The 18,152-nt window shown below is 41.2% G+C and overlaps 1 protein-coding gene across 1 annotated transcript in view; it reads right to left on the bottom strand.

Annotated features, from left to right (window-relative positions):
* rapgef5a (Rap guanine nucleotide exchange factor (GEF) 5a) overlaps nt 1-18,152 on the bottom strand; it is a 125,274-nt gene that overhangs the window by 63,901 nt on the left and 43,221 nt on the right. Inside the window, exons 3-8 of the mRNA XM_034160753.1 lie at nt 17,975-18,081; nt 17,402-17,523; nt 9,807-9,984; nt 950-1,031; nt 751-799; nt 583-656 (exon numbers count right to left, since the gene is read on the bottom strand). Of these exons, the coding sequence (XP_034016644.1) occupies nt 583-656; nt 751-799; nt 950-1,031; nt 9,807-9,984; nt 17,402-17,523; nt 17,975-18,081 (612 nt within the window). The remainder of the gene's footprint in view (nt 1-582; nt 657-750; nt 800-949; nt 1,032-9,806; nt 9,985-17,401; nt 17,524-17,974; nt 18,082-18,152) is intronic.

The following is an 18,152-nucleotide window of genomic DNA, read 5'->3' as shown; positions in this document are numbered from 1 at the left end:
TCCCTGGTGTAATCTTAGGATAAATAATTAATGCAGAAAAGAGGTTTCCACTGTAGTTGTCCAGACAAAGCAAACAGGCCTCCCTCCGGATCTGTACATATGCACGTGTGGACGCATGCACGTGTATGCACATACGCATACACACACACACACACCCACTGCCCTTTATAAGAACAGGAAGGCAGTCAAAACAAACTATGACGTTTTAGTAGAGCCAAGAACATGTAGCTACTTGTGATCTGACCAGCAGTGTAATAATTCAATCTGACAGCAATTTGGTTCAACACAGATTCTTTCAGCAGCAATTCAAAGCAACATAATGTCATAGCATGTTCTTTTAAAATCAAAAGTTTTTTTAATCTTGTTTTTTTTTTTTTTACTTGACAGCAGATTAATATTTCATCACCAAGCCAATTATTATTAAGATGACTCAAAGCTGAAGTCAGAAATAACAAAAAGCAGAGGAGAGCAAATGTGTGCAAAAATACTTTTAACTTGACCACACTGTTTTCACAGGGACATCCTTGGTACTGTAGCTGAAGTTGGTGTGTGTGTGTATATGTGTGTGTGTGTGTGTTTTACCGAGCTGCTCTCCTCGCTAGGTGTGCGAGGATCTTGCCGAGTCGTCTCTGTTGTCTCAGAGTCTTGTTCTGATACTACAACACATCACAAAAATCACATTACAACAATGCATCATATTAATACTTTTGTTAGGGAAGCACATGCTTTAAAATGGCATTAAAGACTTACAAGCTTTCCGTGTCTTTCGGGCAAGAGCAGCCGCCAACTCACTTTGTACCTGTTTGGCAAAAAGTTAAAGATATGGCATAAAATATAAACGGTACAAAGATAATTTTGTAATGTCACCAAGCTGCCTGCTTTGTGTTTTTCTGTGTTAACATTCATATTCCTGTGTTGAAAACGAGCAGACAATCATGAACACGCTAACCGTAGAAGTGAGCCTCTCAAGCGCCTTCATCTGGAGAATCTCACCACAGATGTCCCTGTTGCCTTCAGAGTCCTCCTCTGACCTGCAACACACACACACACACACACACTTACTTTACATCTTGCCAAAGATTCCTCAGAAAGTCAGTGCTGTGCAGCTGATGGTCTCTCTACACTGCCCCCTGGTACACTAAGAGAAGAACTGCAGACTGAAAATATTTGCATTCCTCAGCTGAGGCAAAAGTTTTAAACTAGGATTAGGCAACTATATGTCAAAGAGAGTCAACAAACTGCTGCTTTGCTTCCAGATGATCACATCAGCACATGATTTCACTGATGAGTTCCATCTCTCTAATCCAAATGAAGCTACTCATGGAAATCACTTGACTGAAACAAAAACCTGCACCTGTTGGGTATTCAGGGCACACAGCTTTCCATTCATGTACTAAACAATAAACTTTAAAGGTGTGTCAGCAAGATTGTGTATTTATTAATTTAAATAGAATCCAGTAATTAACAGGAGGCATGATATTAAACCTTTTGTATAATTGACAGCAAAAATTAAGCAGACAAAATGTAGAGACAGCTGGCCAGCTTTTGCTGAACCCAAATCGAGTAAGTCCACATTCCATGGAGAATGGGCACAGGTGGTCTTGAACCAGGAACCATCCGTTTTGGCATGCACGGACCCCCTTTTGCCGAATCTAACCAAAAAAGATGTATAATATTGTGTAAAAAATTTTAGTCATAAAGCAAAGACGTTGCAAAAACAATAAACAGTGTTAAACCTTAGAAACATAAACTGCTTGAATGACTATAGTCAATAAATCAGATTTATTTTTTGGGGGGGGGGACCTATCTGCTGATTTTATGAGAACATTATGTCAATCAATTGATCATTTCTTTGATTATTTTCCTGTTTGTTGCTTTTGTGGAATCATGCATTGGACTGTAAACTTACAATGTAATCAGATTTTTCTTCATTTGAAAAGGTTTTCTTTAATGTACTACTTCCTTTAATAAAACAAACAAAATTCTCTCATGTTTGGAAAACTGACATTTAAGCCCCCATCACACATAGCAAGAATGTGGAGGAACCATGCCCACCGACACTGCAAATATTGGCATAATCCAACGCAGTTGGGAGGAAAAGAGGCGTGGCCAGCTCTATCAGAAAGCAGACAGACTGCCTCGTCCACACCTGCACGATGGCATCCAAAGTGCATGTAGACAACAGGTGGATGATACAGACAGCTGTGAGACAGCCATTAAAGGCGCTGAAGACTGCCCAATGTCCAAACGTCTGGATGGCAAACACAGGACTGGAGCACTGTGCGTAGCCCACATGCGCTCCGCGCACACATGTGAGGTTGCAATTATCACTCAGCTGTGTGTCTGTGTGTGTATATGCATATATGAGCCACTAAGATTGCGTGCACAGTGCCACTGGACAGCTTCACTGAAGGTTTGCTGGCATTGCGCAATTGCTGTTCCATGCATCAGATGGAACCTTTCCACCAAACTTTAATTTCTTTTTTCTTTTTTGCTCACTTCAGGAGCACAATGCAACTCATGATGGTTGGATTATCACATGGGAATTAATTTTTATTTTGGGTGAGAGGATTTTAACCACAGGCTGCCGGTTTCAGCTTCACGTCCACATCCATGCTGTGAAACACTCCTGGACCGCTGTTGGAGGTGAGATTCATGTTCATTAATGGTGTCATGGCCTGGCACTACAGTTCCATGTCATATCTCCAACAAAGTTAGAAGGTGATTATATATATTACAAGGCGAGATCCGTTCAGCTCCGAGCCTGGCGCGTGCAATGACGTGTTACTGCGCACCACGGAGAGGGGCAGCTGCCTGTGTTATATACAGTTATGATGGAGATAATAGTTCACATTTTTTAAGTCGCCCATGGGACGGATTGGAGAAATATCTGTACTGTAAAGTCTACTGTGGATGTAACAGCCTGTTCATATTTGCACAGTAGCACACAGAGTACATGATAATAATTCAGTATTATTATCATGATGAAGCATGCCACATACATTTCAAGCATTCCTTTGTGCTCTGGGGGGGGGGGGGGGGGGGGGGAGATTATTATTATATGTGGCACGTGCAGGTCATACTTGCAAGCATACCATGCCAGATTCATCTACAGGTTCCCTCGTATGCGCTCAAATAATTTCGGATCCCATTTTGCCGCCATCGGAATATGTAAATTGCGCTCAGATGGTCCTCAGGTTGCACATGGATCAGCGTTGGATAGGTGTCCCATCTTGACAGCGCCCGGAGGGTTTTGAACATCAGAATCAGAATCAGAAGAATCAGAAAAAGTTTATTGCCATTGCCAGTGAACAGGATTCACAGACTAGGAATTTGCTTCGGTACAATGGTGCAACATTAAGAAGAGATAAAATGCTAAGATAAAATATAACATATGTGTCAAAATAAGATAAAATATAAGATAAAAAAAAGAAATATGAAATATGAAAGGCTGTGTGCAACAGAAAAAACAGTGCAGTGGGAGGAGTGCAATTAAAAACCAAAGTACATTGTCTAAAGTGACCCGTGATAAAATGATAAAGTGACAGAGTTAAGCTTAAGGTGACTGAGTTATGAGGAGTTCATGAGTCTAATGGCAGAGGGGAAGAAACTGTTCTTATGGCGGGAGGTTCTGGTCCGGATGGACCGTAGCCTCCTGCCCGAGGGGAGTGGTTTGAACAGACCGTGTGCAGGGTGAGAAGGGTCAGCTGTACTGTACATGTACTGTACATCACACTCGGGGCCGCCGGCCGACTTTGACCAACTGTGTGGACTTCCGCAGATGGCTGTCAGAACGTTTTGGAACTGAAATCCGACACTTTTCGGGTGCGCGCCGATTCGTCATTCTGACACCGCTCTACGTGATTCCAGCTCTGTGTGATGGGGGTATTAGAAATTTCCTATTGTGGTCTACTGACATACAATCAGGAAAACATTTATACAGAAACATGAGAGTGCTGTGGATTTTTGCATAGCACTGCTGCAAAATATAAAACACTGAAAGAAACAATTTATTTATTTATTTATTATATTTTCTTCGGTTTGTCTTTGTACCAAGTATTTTGCTCTGTACCCATCTCCATTTCATGTGGTTTAATTTAAAATAGCTCCAAGACACACCCTCCTATTGATGTGAGTGAGGCTGTGTGTGTGTGTGTGTGTGTGTGTGTGTGTGTGTGTGCACAATTCCACAATGTGTACAGATCTGAAATGCATTTGTTTGGCCAAGCCTGACTGTGCATAACTCCATTTGTGTGTTTGTGTGCTTTGGGGTAAACTCCACATTATTCCCACAGCAATAATATGAGATTGCAGAGTTTGTCTTCAACAACGCCAAACAGCACCCGCGGGGTTCTTCATTTAATATGTTCACTGTGTTGCTCTCCCACACGATGACTCACCCTCACACAAAATGCGCTCCTTCTCGCTCACTCATTACAGCACACACAGACCGATTTGCATACAATTTGTAATTTATCATCTCATCCCAGTGGCACTCGCAATAGCTATGAAGGAAAGGAGAGGAGATGTGTTGTGACTGTGTGCAAGTTGATAAGGAAGTGATAGATTCTGAAGTAGGAGAGATGCTGATAAACATGTAGCCTCCAGCATGACAGAGTGAGAGAACAACAGCAGCAGCCTGACCAATAAAGTACCTCAAATAACCAGATTATTTTACTGCAATTGCAATTCTGAGTTTGTCAGGCATGAAGGCCAGCACAGCCGAAATTACTTCCCTTTGCCATCCCTCATCAAAATGAGCTATATGCATGACACATTATTGGCAGTGCAGAAAGAAGAAACGCAAACAAAATTATCACACGCTTTAGTCTGTTTTTCCCAAACACGTCTTAATCAGGTTCATTGACTTTTCTTATTTATTTATTTTTGGAATTGGTGTTTTTGCAGCTTATCATGTGAACCTGAATGCAATAAAAACATGAGAAGCAGAAAGGGAGGTGTGTCACTCATCACTAAGCAGCACACCCCTGGTCATATGAGTGGTGCACACAGCAAAGTGTAGTGTAATGTTACATGAGTTTTTAGAATTGTAATCGATGTTTGTTGATGAATACAACTGTGGAAGAGGAAGGTTTTTTGTAAATATCACTGACTGCGCTGGTGTCACTTTCTTTCTGTTAAACCCTTTCTGCAACACTGTTGATTCTGTTTTTTTTTATTTTTATTTTTAATACAATGGAATGGCAATGGCTCAAGGTGAAGGTGAGTGTGTTTTATCCTCTCATGGTACTCTGACTGTGTTACAGTAGATCTTCTGTCAAATCCGCATCTCCTGCATAATGTAATACTGAAATGAAATACAAAGGAAACCAGGTGATTTAACTGTGATTGTGGTGCTGCTTTACTACACTGCATATTATTGCAAATATTTAATTTAACAGCATTTTTAATTGGAGTGGTTAATGTATCTAACAATATACATGTAGCATAACAATGACATCTACACTTGAGTTGACATTTAAATGTCTTACCAAACTGTCAGTTAACAAAGTTTCTAAACTACTTTAACAGCTTTCATAAAACTCTAAATGGTAGGGTTTTTTTCTCTTGAAAGTGAGAAAATAAAGCTCACTAGCATGTCGTTCGCACCAATCCATGGGCTCTAGATTGGGTAGTGTTTATAAAATAGGTAGCTGACATTTTTCAAGTGTGGTAATAAATTATGCACAGTTTCTGTAATGAGCTGGAATGGCGTGAGATCCCAGCATGTTTTTCGAACCCGAGACGTCAACAGTTCTTAGAGAAGAACTCACTCACTTACTCATCTTCAACCGTTTAGTCCAATTAAGGGTCATGGGGTGAGGGGGGGCAGCATGCTGTTTTAACCCTGTTAAAGCTTCCGCCATGAATGCACACGCAGAACTCTCCGCTATTTTTCAGGCTGCCTGATAACACAGATGCATTGCTTAGATTTTTCACAGTTACATCAATGACAACACATAAGCGTGCCCAAAGCTGCACCTCTAGCAGACTGTTTTTAAGAGGCTGCATTCATGATGGATGTGCATGCGCACTACATCTTCTCACAGCATAGAGCGGCTGCTGCTTTTACTGTGACTGCATCAGAATTAGCCACTTAAAAATGAGTCATCACAACACAACATCACACTTATGTAAACTTTGCAATTAATCTGTGGCTTCATTCTTAATGTTAGCAAGCATGTGCTGGGACATTTCCTCAAAGCTACATAAACGCTGTCGGAAACACTCAGAAAAATAAGTACTCACGACTACTCTGTTTTCGGCAGTCTCCGTAGCTGTTTGTTGCTAATGCTATATACTTTGAGACTGGTCACAGAAGTGCATAAAGTAATCCCCATGCATCATCAGATGGTCACTAACAGCCTAAATCTAAGTTCTTGATTTCCGTGCAACATGTCCATTAATGATCACAATGTCACTGATAACACAAAATTGTTTAAGTGTTATGAAAAACAATATTAGCTCTAACAAAAGCTGAATGAAGAAGCACAAATTTAAATACTGCCAATCATTATATTTTTGCATACAGGCCAAAGTACAGTATTTATAATAGCAAAGTGCCATAATGATCACCTAATGATGCATTATAAAGTATTACTGTATTATTCATTCAATTTCTGCCTTAGTAGATTAAACTACAGCATGATGAGAAATAGATTGGTGCATTAACCAACTATGAACTGACTTGTAATTACATTCAAATACTCTCCAATGCCATTGTTCTGCACTAACACAAAGACAGAGAGAGAAAAAGAGAGAGAAAGGAAGAAGATGTGATGTGGAGATAAACTGCACATCATCTTACATGAGCTGATGATGAATATTACAGTCATTATCGCATTTATGTCTGCTCTGCAAATATAAACAGCACAACATACAGTCACTATGCACATATACACACACACACACACACACACACACACACACACACACACACACACACACACACACACACACACACACACACACACACACACACACACACACTTACTATCAGTGGTGGACAAAGTTAACCCAAAAGTTAGGTTTGATAACTGCTAATCCGCTAACTGAATAGTTAACTTTTATATCGCTAAATCAATAAGACACTAAAACGTTTAGTGGAAGTTACAGCTAACCATTAACTTTTAGTACTGTTGGCTACCTGTAAGCCAGTTTCAAGTTTAAGCACTGTCGAGGCTTCTGAGTAAAATCAAAATCAATCACAAACCCAAAAATGAACAACGAGCCAGACCTTGTGACTTACGTAGTCATACAGCTGTAAGCTCAGTCATGGCCCAGCAGAAGAGAGCAGAGAAGGCTGACTGCTGTTGCTCCCCCAAAAAAGAAATTCCTTTACTTTCAACATGCAAAAAGACAGACAGTATGGAGGAGACATGAAAAGCAATGCACTTTTCATGGTTTTACTCATAACAACTAATTCTGGACAGTTAATCAATATTAACTCTGTCATTTTTACAAAGTGAAAATATTGCACATATCTTTTAAAGTAAAGTGCTAATTCTAAAGGGTGGGTTATTATTATTATTATTATTATTAAATTAATATATAATTTATTTTAGGTGGTCTCCTGCAATTTTTGAGAAAATATGAGATTGTATTTAATTGGTGTTTTACACCCTCCAAAGTTTATAGAGGACTGTTTATTAGTGGGATCAAGCAGTTACTCTTGTCTGTCTAAATAAGCAGCCCAGTGTCACGTTTTTTTTTTTCGTGCTCCCGTGACGAAATGAGTCAAATTTTTGTGATGGGGTTTTTTTTAAACTCATTATTCCTAACCCTAATCCTACCCCCGACCCTAACCTTACCTAATCTAACTCTTCTCCGTCACACTGAACTGTTCATTCATCATTCTTTGTGTGTGTGTATATTTATGGAATCACCTGCCTCAGAGGATGTTCATTCAGTTGTTTAATTTTGTAGAAAAAAAGCAGATCACAGACATGACACAAAACTAAAGTCATTTCAAATGGCAACTTTCTGGCTTTAAGAAACACTATAGGAAATCAAGAAAAAAAGATTGTGGCAGTCAGTAACGGTTACTTTTTAGACCAAGCAGAGGAAAAAATATGGAATCACTCAATTCTGAGGAAAAAATTAAATTGACATTGACCCTATGCCATGACATTGACCCTATGTGTCTTTTTGCAAAGAATGTTTTTGCAGTTTTTGCTCTATGGCAAGATGCATTATCATCTTGAAAAATGATTTCATCATCCCCAAACATCCTTTCAATTGTCCAAAATATCAACATAAACTTGTGCATTTATTGATGATGTAATGACAGCCATCTCCCCAGTGCCTTTACCTGACATGCAGCCCAATATCATCAATGACTGTGGAAATTTACATGTTCTCTTCAGGCAGTCATCTTTATAAATCTCATTGGAACGGCACCAAACAAAAGTTCCAGCATCATCACCTTGCCCAATGCAGATTCGAGATTCATCACTGAATATGACTTTCATCCAGTCATCCACAGTCCACGATTGCTTGTCCTTAGCCCATTGTAACCTTGTTTTTTTTCTGTTTAGGTGTTAATGATGCCTTTCGTTTAGCTTTTCTGTATGTAAATCCCATTTCCTTTAGGCGGTTTCTTACAGTTCGGTCACAGACGTTGACTCCAGTTTCCTCCCATTCGTTCCTCATTTGTTTTGTTGTACATTTTTCGATTTTTGAGACATATTGCTTAAAGTTTTCTGTCTTGACGCTTTGATGTCTTCCTTGGTCTACCAGTATGTTTCCCTTTAACAACCTTCCCATGTTGTTTGTATTTGGTCCAGAGTTTAGACACAGCTGACTGTGAACAACCAACATCTTTTGCAACATTGCGTGATGATTTACTCTCTGTTAAGAGTTTGATAATCCTCTCCTTTGTTTCAATTGACATCTCTCGTGTTGGAGCCATGATTCATGTCAGTCCACTTGGTGCAACAGCTCTCCAAGGTGTGTTCACTCCTTTTTAGATGCAGACTAACGAGCAGATCTGATATGATGCAGGTGTTAGTTTTGGGGATGAAAATTTACAGGGTGATTCCATAATTTTTTCCTCAGAATTGAGTGATTCCATATTTTTTTCCTCTGCTTGGTCTAAAAAAGTAACCGTTACTGACTGCCACAATCTTTTTTTCTTGATTTCTTATAGTGTTTCTTAAAGCCAGAAAGTTGCCATTTGAAATGACTTTAGTTTTGTGTCATGTCTGTGATCTGCTTTTTTTCTACAAAATTAAACAACTGAATGAACATCCTCCGAGGCCGGTGATTCCATAATTTTTGCCAGGGGTTGTGTATATATATATATATATATGTAGTAGTAAGTAGAAGTATTGACACAGATTAATGTGTTGATGTGTGCACTTGTTCGACTTGATATATAATGTCTCTCGTGCTATACAATTATGATCAGTATTTCTTTCTCTCTCTCCCACTCCCTTGCTGAGCGACAGATTGAGTTCAGAAGCAGCCTCAGCAGGAATCACACACAGAAGCAGCAAAAAGAAAACTCTGCTTGGCACTGAGTGTGCATATCAGTGACCGTGTCATATTTACTTTGGTGGATGCACTGACACATGAATGAGCATCTCACATAAGCAGATTGATGATTATGACACTGAGTAAAGATTAAGTTTGTCACTGTGGTTTCAGCATGATCTTGTTGTGTGTCTGTGCCTTGCATGTAAAGAATGCATCTTGCAAAAGTGAACAACACTTCCACTAGTTCAAAAAGTCGACTTTTCCTGTTAATCATCAATTAAAAAAAAAACAATCAAGCTTCATGAGGTATAACTTGTGCCTGTACTTACAGGCTGTTGGCCCCGCCTCCAGAGCGGAACTGGACATATGGTGCAAGTTGTAGGAGGAGCCTAACAGCCTCTGGCCACTCCCCCTCATTGGAGCGGAACTCACAGGAGGCGGAGTCACACTCCTCAAAGCTGAACTGGTAGTAAGAGTTTGAGTCTGAAAACACCACACGCTGGTCCACTGGTCGAAAAACAAACACAAAACAAAACATATGTTCTCCTTTCTGTTGCTCAGAGTCCCACGTGTGACTGCCGCAACCTAAAACATATTCAGGCATGATAACAACACAGTGTAGTTACAGCGTGAGCACCATGTTTTAGGCTTTACCTTCCTCTCTGGCACTCTGACCCACATTATCCATCCACTGTAATGAGTTACATTTGGTGGTCTTACATGCAACCTTTCTGTTATAAATTAAAGCATATTTTGTCAATCCTGTTCTGTGCTTTCTGTTCTCTCTTGATAGAATGGCCACAGCAGCTGGCTGCCCCACTGAGTCTGGTCTGCTTGAGGTTTCTTCCTATTAAAAGGAACCACTTCCTTGCATCTGCAAGAAATGTGCCGGATCATGGAGTGGGTAAGATTTCTGTGCCTTACTCTTTGCATGTAGCACTTGTGTCAAAGACAATAAGTGACTATTCAGACATGTTCATTCCCTAACTGCAGAACAAGCTATTTTGATTCACTCCAAGATGCTGCAGACTGGGTATTGTTACCCTGTTTTGTATGAAATGCCTTTTTTTGTGTAGTGGGGACTTAACAGTTCCTGTGAACTAGCAGACAGCTGTGGTAGCTTCTTTTTCTTCTTTAAGGGGACCAGACAGTGTGCTCCATTCGCAGGAGTATTACATTGTTCATGTTGGGAAAGTGTAATGACACGGACCCACAACAGGGGGTGTAAATGAACGGACAATAGATGAGTCAAAAATACAACACTTTACTGTTATGAAATGTGCACAACGAAATACAGACAAATGCAGAATTTGGTTCACAATCAAAATATACAAAGTGACGTGTGGGTAGGCTCGAGGATAGGAGACGTCCATCCCGAGTAGAACCGGATCCCACACGATTTCCACTGCCACCGAACCCGAAGGATACTGGAGCCGCCAAGTCCTGAGTCCCCAGGTGGTCACCGTCTCCGACTGTCAGATCTGGTACTGCTGGCAGGAAGCAGAAGACAGAAGTAATGAGTGTGTGAAAAACACACCCAGTAAACAGTCAGCAAGTTCTTTTTGTATTAGTCGGGTGGGAAAGACACCTCCACCTCAAGTACACAGTTTATGCAGAGTCTGTAATCCTACTTATTGAAGTTCGGAGTGAGGAGTGAAGTGCGTCACTCCTCCACCATCTGCGAACCCAGCCTCCAGCTGAAAGTAGCGATCAAGACACCTGCAAATAGTTCAACACACACGAAAACAAGTAACGTGCGACAACACAACAACGGCTGAGAATTTACCGTGAAGGCAGATGATATCTCGGCGACGAGGTGGAGATGTCGTCCGGCTTTTGTGTGTGTGGGTGATGACCAGGTGATTGGTGACAGCTGTCATAGTTGATGAGTGACAGCTGTCACCCCAGCTGTTCCTGTGAGACGGCAGCGCCCTCTCGTGCCTGAAGCCCGCACTTCAGGCAGGGCGACCTCTGGTGGTGGTGGGCCAGCAGTACCTCCTCTTCAGCGGCCCACACAACAGTTCAGCCTCCATGGGAGAGCTGGAAATGTGATTATGGCTGGCCATCAAGTGTTGCATTGAGGAGGATCACTGCAGATTTCATCCAGGGTGTCCACATTTGTAACTACCATAAGAGCCTGTTGTAAACGCAGATCCTGCTACCCCCATTAAGAAGATCCCTCACTGTGCCGCCTTTTCTGCTTTATGCCAAACAAAACACAGGTCCCATAATGCTCAATTCACTCAATTCACATTAGGTAAGGAGCTCCTGGACCTCGCTGCCACCCCACTTTGGAGCCATGTCAATAGTAGCGTCTTGGTTCCTGTGGATTAGCTGCTAACTATTTCCTCTAAATCCCCCAGTGGAAGGTCGCACATATAACACTTCATCAAAATGTCACAATTCTGTCCTATCATGCTGGCTCCATTTTACACAAAGACATCTATTCAACTCTGTAACTGCTTCCATTGCTGGGTTAATAGCGGAACAACTCCTCCATCATGTTCTGTGTTCATATATTTTATACAGACTAAGCAGAACAAGAATGCAGCATTCCTGCTGTGAAGAGGGTACATAAAATAGGGTAATGACACAAACTGTAACATGAATTAATCAACATAATTTTGCAAAATGTCCCAAATAAAACCATGGTAAAGAGTCAGTTATGATGGATTAGCCGCCTACACCTTTACTACAGAAAATAAATATTTCACAATTTCCAATTATGAAACTGTAAGAACGAGCTTGCACAAAAAGTGAAAGCTAACATGCACGTGGGTGTCTTCAAAGACGATCTGCTGTCAAGGCTGGTGATGGTGTGATGCAAGAAGCAGTAGGAGACCAATGCAAACTCGCACACATGGTTGACTGTGGAGGATAAATAGCTTTATCTGATGACTAGGCAGTGGGTTCGGTACACATGAAGTCACACATACAGGCAGAGGTGTCAGACATGGAACAGGTAGGGTCGTCTCCAAGAAATAAGCAGGGTTCGTACCAACGGCGTCAAGGAGTATAGCAGGCAGAGCAAAGGCAGAGTCAAAAAAACAGGTAGAGTTCAGGGCTACGGCGAGGCGGAGGACAGAGTACACAAGCAAGGTCAAAAATACTAGAGTGCAAACTGGACAAGACGAGAGGCGAGAAAATGATCAAAGTCAACAATCGGGCAGTGAGCTGTGGAACTGTAAGGGTTTTAAAGAGGAGCAAACTAATCAGGTTGATGTGAAGCAGGTGTGTGGAAAGTTCAGGAAAGAGGTGTGGTGAAGTGAACAAAGAAGAGAGAAGAAAGGCAAGAGAGTGCGAGAGGGCAAAACAAAGTGGTGCAAAACAAGAGAAGAGAGTGACAGAAAAACTAACTGTGAGAAACATGACGTGTGCAAAAATGAATGTGAGAAAACCAAAAGGGGAAAAACTAAGAACTACCGTAACAAGAGGAAAACTAGGAAACTACTGCTTAAAACAAACTGGAATGGAACTGGTCCAATAAAAATGGCAGAACAAACTATGGAATGAACAAAAAACAAAACAGGTGACATCTGAATGACACAATAAACAACAAATGGAAAGTAAATTGACAAGCAACATCAAAGATAAATAATAACAAAAACCTGTGACCGAGCATATACAATAAATGTGATAAACAAAACAAAACTAAAGAAACCTAAAGGACCATGACAAAACATGATAAGATAAAAAATAGAACCAGTGACTACCTAGAAAGCAAAGCAAAGCATTAAACAGAAGCACACTGAGATTCACAAGAGAAAGAATAAACAAATGAAAACAAAACTATAAAACCATAAAGGACATAGTGCCAAAACCAGGACCTAAACCCTGAGCCGGGGCCAAGCATGACATCTGCTGCTTTACCTACACAGTTTCTCCTACCGACACATGTCTCAACTGTCAAGATCCATCTTCTGACTCAAGCTAAGCAATAAAAATAAGGTTTAGAAGCCATATATGGCATGATGCATCTCAGTATTGCATAGAACTTATCATTACTTTGTTCATGATGTCAAATACTGAAATCAAAGAAAGGCTTTAGCCATGTGCAATTAACATTTTTTCAGCCATTGTGTAATTAACAGTACTGCGCATAGTGTTACATACATAAGGGTACATAATTTTTTACTTCACCTAGGTCACTGACAGTAACAAACCAACAAGCTATGGGGTTAATACTATACCTTAATTCAAAACTGGAAAAAAATTCAAATTAAAAAGGATGAAGGTTGGTGTTTAAAAGCATGAAATCTAATAAAAATGTTTTGCAAGGATGAAAATTTTGAAGGTATCCAAAATTTTTGCAAACATTCTTTCCTATTTGAATTGTACTGCAGTGCTCTTCTTCTATTGTTGCATAGGTACCACTCATGGAAAGCTGGACAGCGCAGTATCTGTCAGATAATCGTCGTGCTATAAAATTAATTTCACTTAATTTGTTCAACAACAAAAAAGATGCACTAAATGCACTTTTCGAGTATACGTAATTTTTAAATCTAGTACACCCACGTTTAAAGTTTAAGAGTGCTGAACTGGGGAGGGAGGCACTGAATAATAAAATAAAAATATTAACTTGTGGATTCACACAATTAGAAATAAATGTAAAAACATAGTAAATAATAATAGAATAATCAAAAACACGCCCTCTTTTATGGGAATGTGCACAGAGCCTGAAGCAGAAAGCCAGGGTTAAGAAAAAAGCAGCTAACCACTGTCATGGTTTGTTAGGCTCACTCACACAATAAAGCCTGGGTATGTTGATCTCGCATCGCAGTACACCCCCTCTGGGTGCAAATTGGAAAAAGTCACGCTTTAACTACCTTTGAAGTTTTCCCTCTCTGTGGAAATGTCATCCTTAGCATACTGAGCATAGGCTGAAACAATACACAACGTAGGTTAGCAGGAATATGAATAACATCATTTTCTTTTGATTTTCTTGACACCTCCTCCACTGAACCCAGAAGTGTGCATTGTTATTCAGGCATGGTCAGCATGGGGATATAGTTTCATCACTTCTTACTACATTCTGTATGTGGAAAACATTTTATATTTTCAATTCTTTTATTTACAGTATATAGTCCCAAATCATAATGTAGGTCACCCCAAGGAGAGTCACAGAGGTAAGGTATAAGTGTACCAACACACCCACAGCAAGCACATTGTCAAAAACAAAGAAAACCTCCCTGGGTGTTTTTGATTGTAGGAAGAATCCTCAAGCAGACCAGACTTGGAGGGCTGACTATCGCCTCTGGCCACACTACTAATGACAAAAGTAGTGCCAGGGGCACTGTCGGGCACCTGGATGATACAAGACATCACAGTTTCAACTAGAAAAGTGGGTATGGCCAATCTCCAAAGGTCGTATCAAGGTCAAAATTTACAAAAAATCGTAAAAACCTGTCAGATATGTTTTGGAGCTACCTACTAGCTACCCTTCTACAAAATTTCAGCTCAGTGTCTTTAAAAACTGCTGATCAATGGCTCTAGGTGGCATTTTCAACATGGCCACCATGGCAGCCATATTATAAGTCAGACCATAACCTGAGATCAAAACCTGGGTGGGTATGATTTTAGACTTACTGACTGCTACCATGTAACAAATTTCAGCTCAGCTGCCGCATAAACAGCTGACAAATGCCTCTACATGAGATTTTCAAGATGGCTGCCACGGTGGCCATATTTGACATCGGATCGGAACACCTCGAACAAACTTTGATGTCCTCATGGGTAGGAACATGCACACCAAGTGTCAGCTTCACTTGTTCAGTGGTTTCTGAGAAGATGTTTAAGTGACAACTGGACAAGTGTGCATGATCACTGTCCAGGGGTGACATCAAGGTCAAAATTGAGAATTTTGCAAAACCTGTAGGATATGTTTTTAGGCTTGCTGATTGCTACCCATGTAGCAAATTTCAGCTCAGTTGCTGCAAAAATGAATGGACGAGCGACCCATGACATTTGCTCACTGGACCTTCGGTCGAGGTGAGATAAAATCAAAAATGTTTGACAGAGAAATGCCCAACATGCCAAACAGAGATGATGGAACCAAGCACCAAGGCACCTTAGACAATGTCAAATGTTACAAAATCTTTTGGACCACATGTTATTCTCGTTCCACTAATAAAATAAAAGATCTGTGCCAAATTTCATTGTAATGGGACATGGTTTAGGGGTCCCCCACAAAGCAACAATTTTCCCCAAACAAGCAAAAAGGGGAGATGACTTCCAGTAATGTTCTACTCTGTGTTGTGTGGGCCGCCAGAAGAGGAGGTACTGCTGGCCCACCACCAGAGGGCGCCCTGCCTGAAGTGCGGGCTTCAGGCATGAGAGGGCGCTGCCGCCACGGACACAGCCGGGGGTGACAGCTGTCACTCATTATCTCATGACAGCTGTCACCCATCTACACTTCATCATACCACTCCATAAAAACCGGACGTCATCTCCACCTCGTTGCCGAGATATCATCGACCTGTGAAGGTAATATTCTCAGCCTTAAAACTAACTGTGTCTTAGTCTGAACTCGTTTTACAGCTGTTTTCCTGTGGAGTGCCTTATCTGGGAGATTGGCGTAATCAGCGACGGCTTCGCTTCACACCCCAGCCAGATAAGTGTTTGAGACAGGAGCTGCACGAGTGTGTGTGAGAGGTGGAGGTGGACTCTCCACCATTGTTGCTACTGGGTGTGCACACACCCAGATCTTATTGTTTCTGCTCCTCGCCAGCAGTACCAGATCTGACATTCGGAGACGGTGGCCACCTGGGGACTCGGGACTTGGCGGCTCCAGTATTCTCCAGGTTTGGTGGCGGAGGAAATCGTGTGGTTCTGGTTCTTCTCAGGACAGACGTCTTCTATCCTTGAGCCTGCCCACACGTCACCTTTGTGGATTGACTGTTTGCAAAATTCTGTATTCCTCTGTATTGTGGTTGTGCTCATTCACAACAGTAAAGTGTTCATATTCGACTCTTTCATTGTCCGTTCATTTACGCCCCCTGTTGTGGGTCCGTGTCACTACACTCTCCCAACACTCTGGGTGACCAATCAACCACCACTTTTTGCGATTAGAAGCCATCACATGTACCTGTAAAGGAAAAATAATGGCATCAGAGTCATCTCCCGTTAAGGTGACGTTGCCAGTGGAGGGAGAGGAAAATGTGTCACTCTGGGGGACCTCTAAATCTTATCTGATTGAGTTCAAATTTGGTCTTCACCTATAAAACCCCAAGTGAAACAAAAACAACATGTGGTCCGAAGTCTCTCACAACTTTTATTTTTTCACTACATAACATGAACAGCCTTAAGGCACCTGTCAGTTCCAATGGTGATCATGACCAACCCAACCAACAGCAAAGAAGCAAGTGGTCTTATCTGATCTTTTTTAAGTTAAAAAAAAAAAATCATAAAACCTAAATTCGTTTTCCATTCGGCTGCTCCCGGTTCTGTTCAGGGTCACCACAGCGGATACAGCCAGATCTGCACTGGTAATTGGCACAAGTTTTATGCCGGATGCCCTTCCTGACGCAACTCCAGTTTTACTTGGAGAAACACACACAGCCGCTGGTGTTCCAAAGAGGTCTCCCATCCAAGTACTAACCAGATCCTGCTATGCTTAGCTTCTGAGATCTGACGGGATCAGGCTGACACAGAGCAGACCAGCTGCGAAAAATCATAAAATCTAAGACTTTTTAAAAACTATTTAAATGGAGTTAGTTCATCACAGATAATTTGCATAGGCAAATAATCATAAAATAGCTTATTTCATCAATGCAAAAAAAAAAACAGTTGCCTACTGATATTAACATGTGAACGAGATTATCAACTGTTTCTTTAGAAATATAAAAAAATCACAAGGTGAAATGCAGCGAAACCTCTGGACATGAGAATGTTACATGAGTGTGAATGCCGGTGTGATTAGTTTTACCAGACAGCAGGACTCCCAGCTCCAGCAGCACCTGCCAGACGCGCACAGCAGTGGTCCGACAGCGCACATACATGCACTGCTCACACAGCCACTGCACCAGCTCCACGCCCACATAGCTACGGCTGTTAAAACACACACATTTCAGCACACAAGTACAGCTGCAAATTGACTGAATATGTGTGTACACACACGCGCACACAAACACACATATACACACACACGTCTTCGTTGGCAGAAAGCTTGTCTTCTTTATTTAATCAATATCTATTGATTTTTCATTAGTACTCTCTAAGCCTTTTCCGCTGAATCGCATTCAGTCTGCTTTGCCCCAGGACAAACTCCTTGTATAAACACGTGTGTACATGTGACGGATGAGATGGGATGGGAACGGGATGAGAGTACTTGTATTCAAATGTACATGTTATTTTGTATGCATGGGCATGTTCTCTATATATATATCCTTATGTTCACTATATTGCTTATTGCAGTACATATATTCTATCTTGAATTGCCATTAATGAATTGCATAAATAATTTAGTAGTGCACACATACATACAGACAGGCAGACGTACCGTATGATTCTGGCCAGGTGTATCTTGTCTTTCGCTGGGTAGGGCCCATGAGAGAGGAAAGCATTCCTCACAGCTCGACCAGCACAAGGAAAACTCTGGGAACAAGACTGAGACATGACACACACAAATTTTTGGCAGAAGGTTACAAAGCTTCATTAAAGCTGGTGGAGTACAAATT

Source organism: Thalassophryne amazonica, chromosome 20 (genome assembly GCF_902500255.1).
Source record: "Thalassophryne amazonica chromosome 20, fThaAma1.1, whole genome shotgun sequence".
NCBI lineage: Eukaryota > Metazoa > Chordata > Actinopteri > Batrachoidiformes > Batrachoididae > Thalassophryne > Thalassophryne amazonica.
Note: the sequence above shows the minus strand (reverse complement) of the source record. Positions and strands in the feature narration are given on the sequence as shown.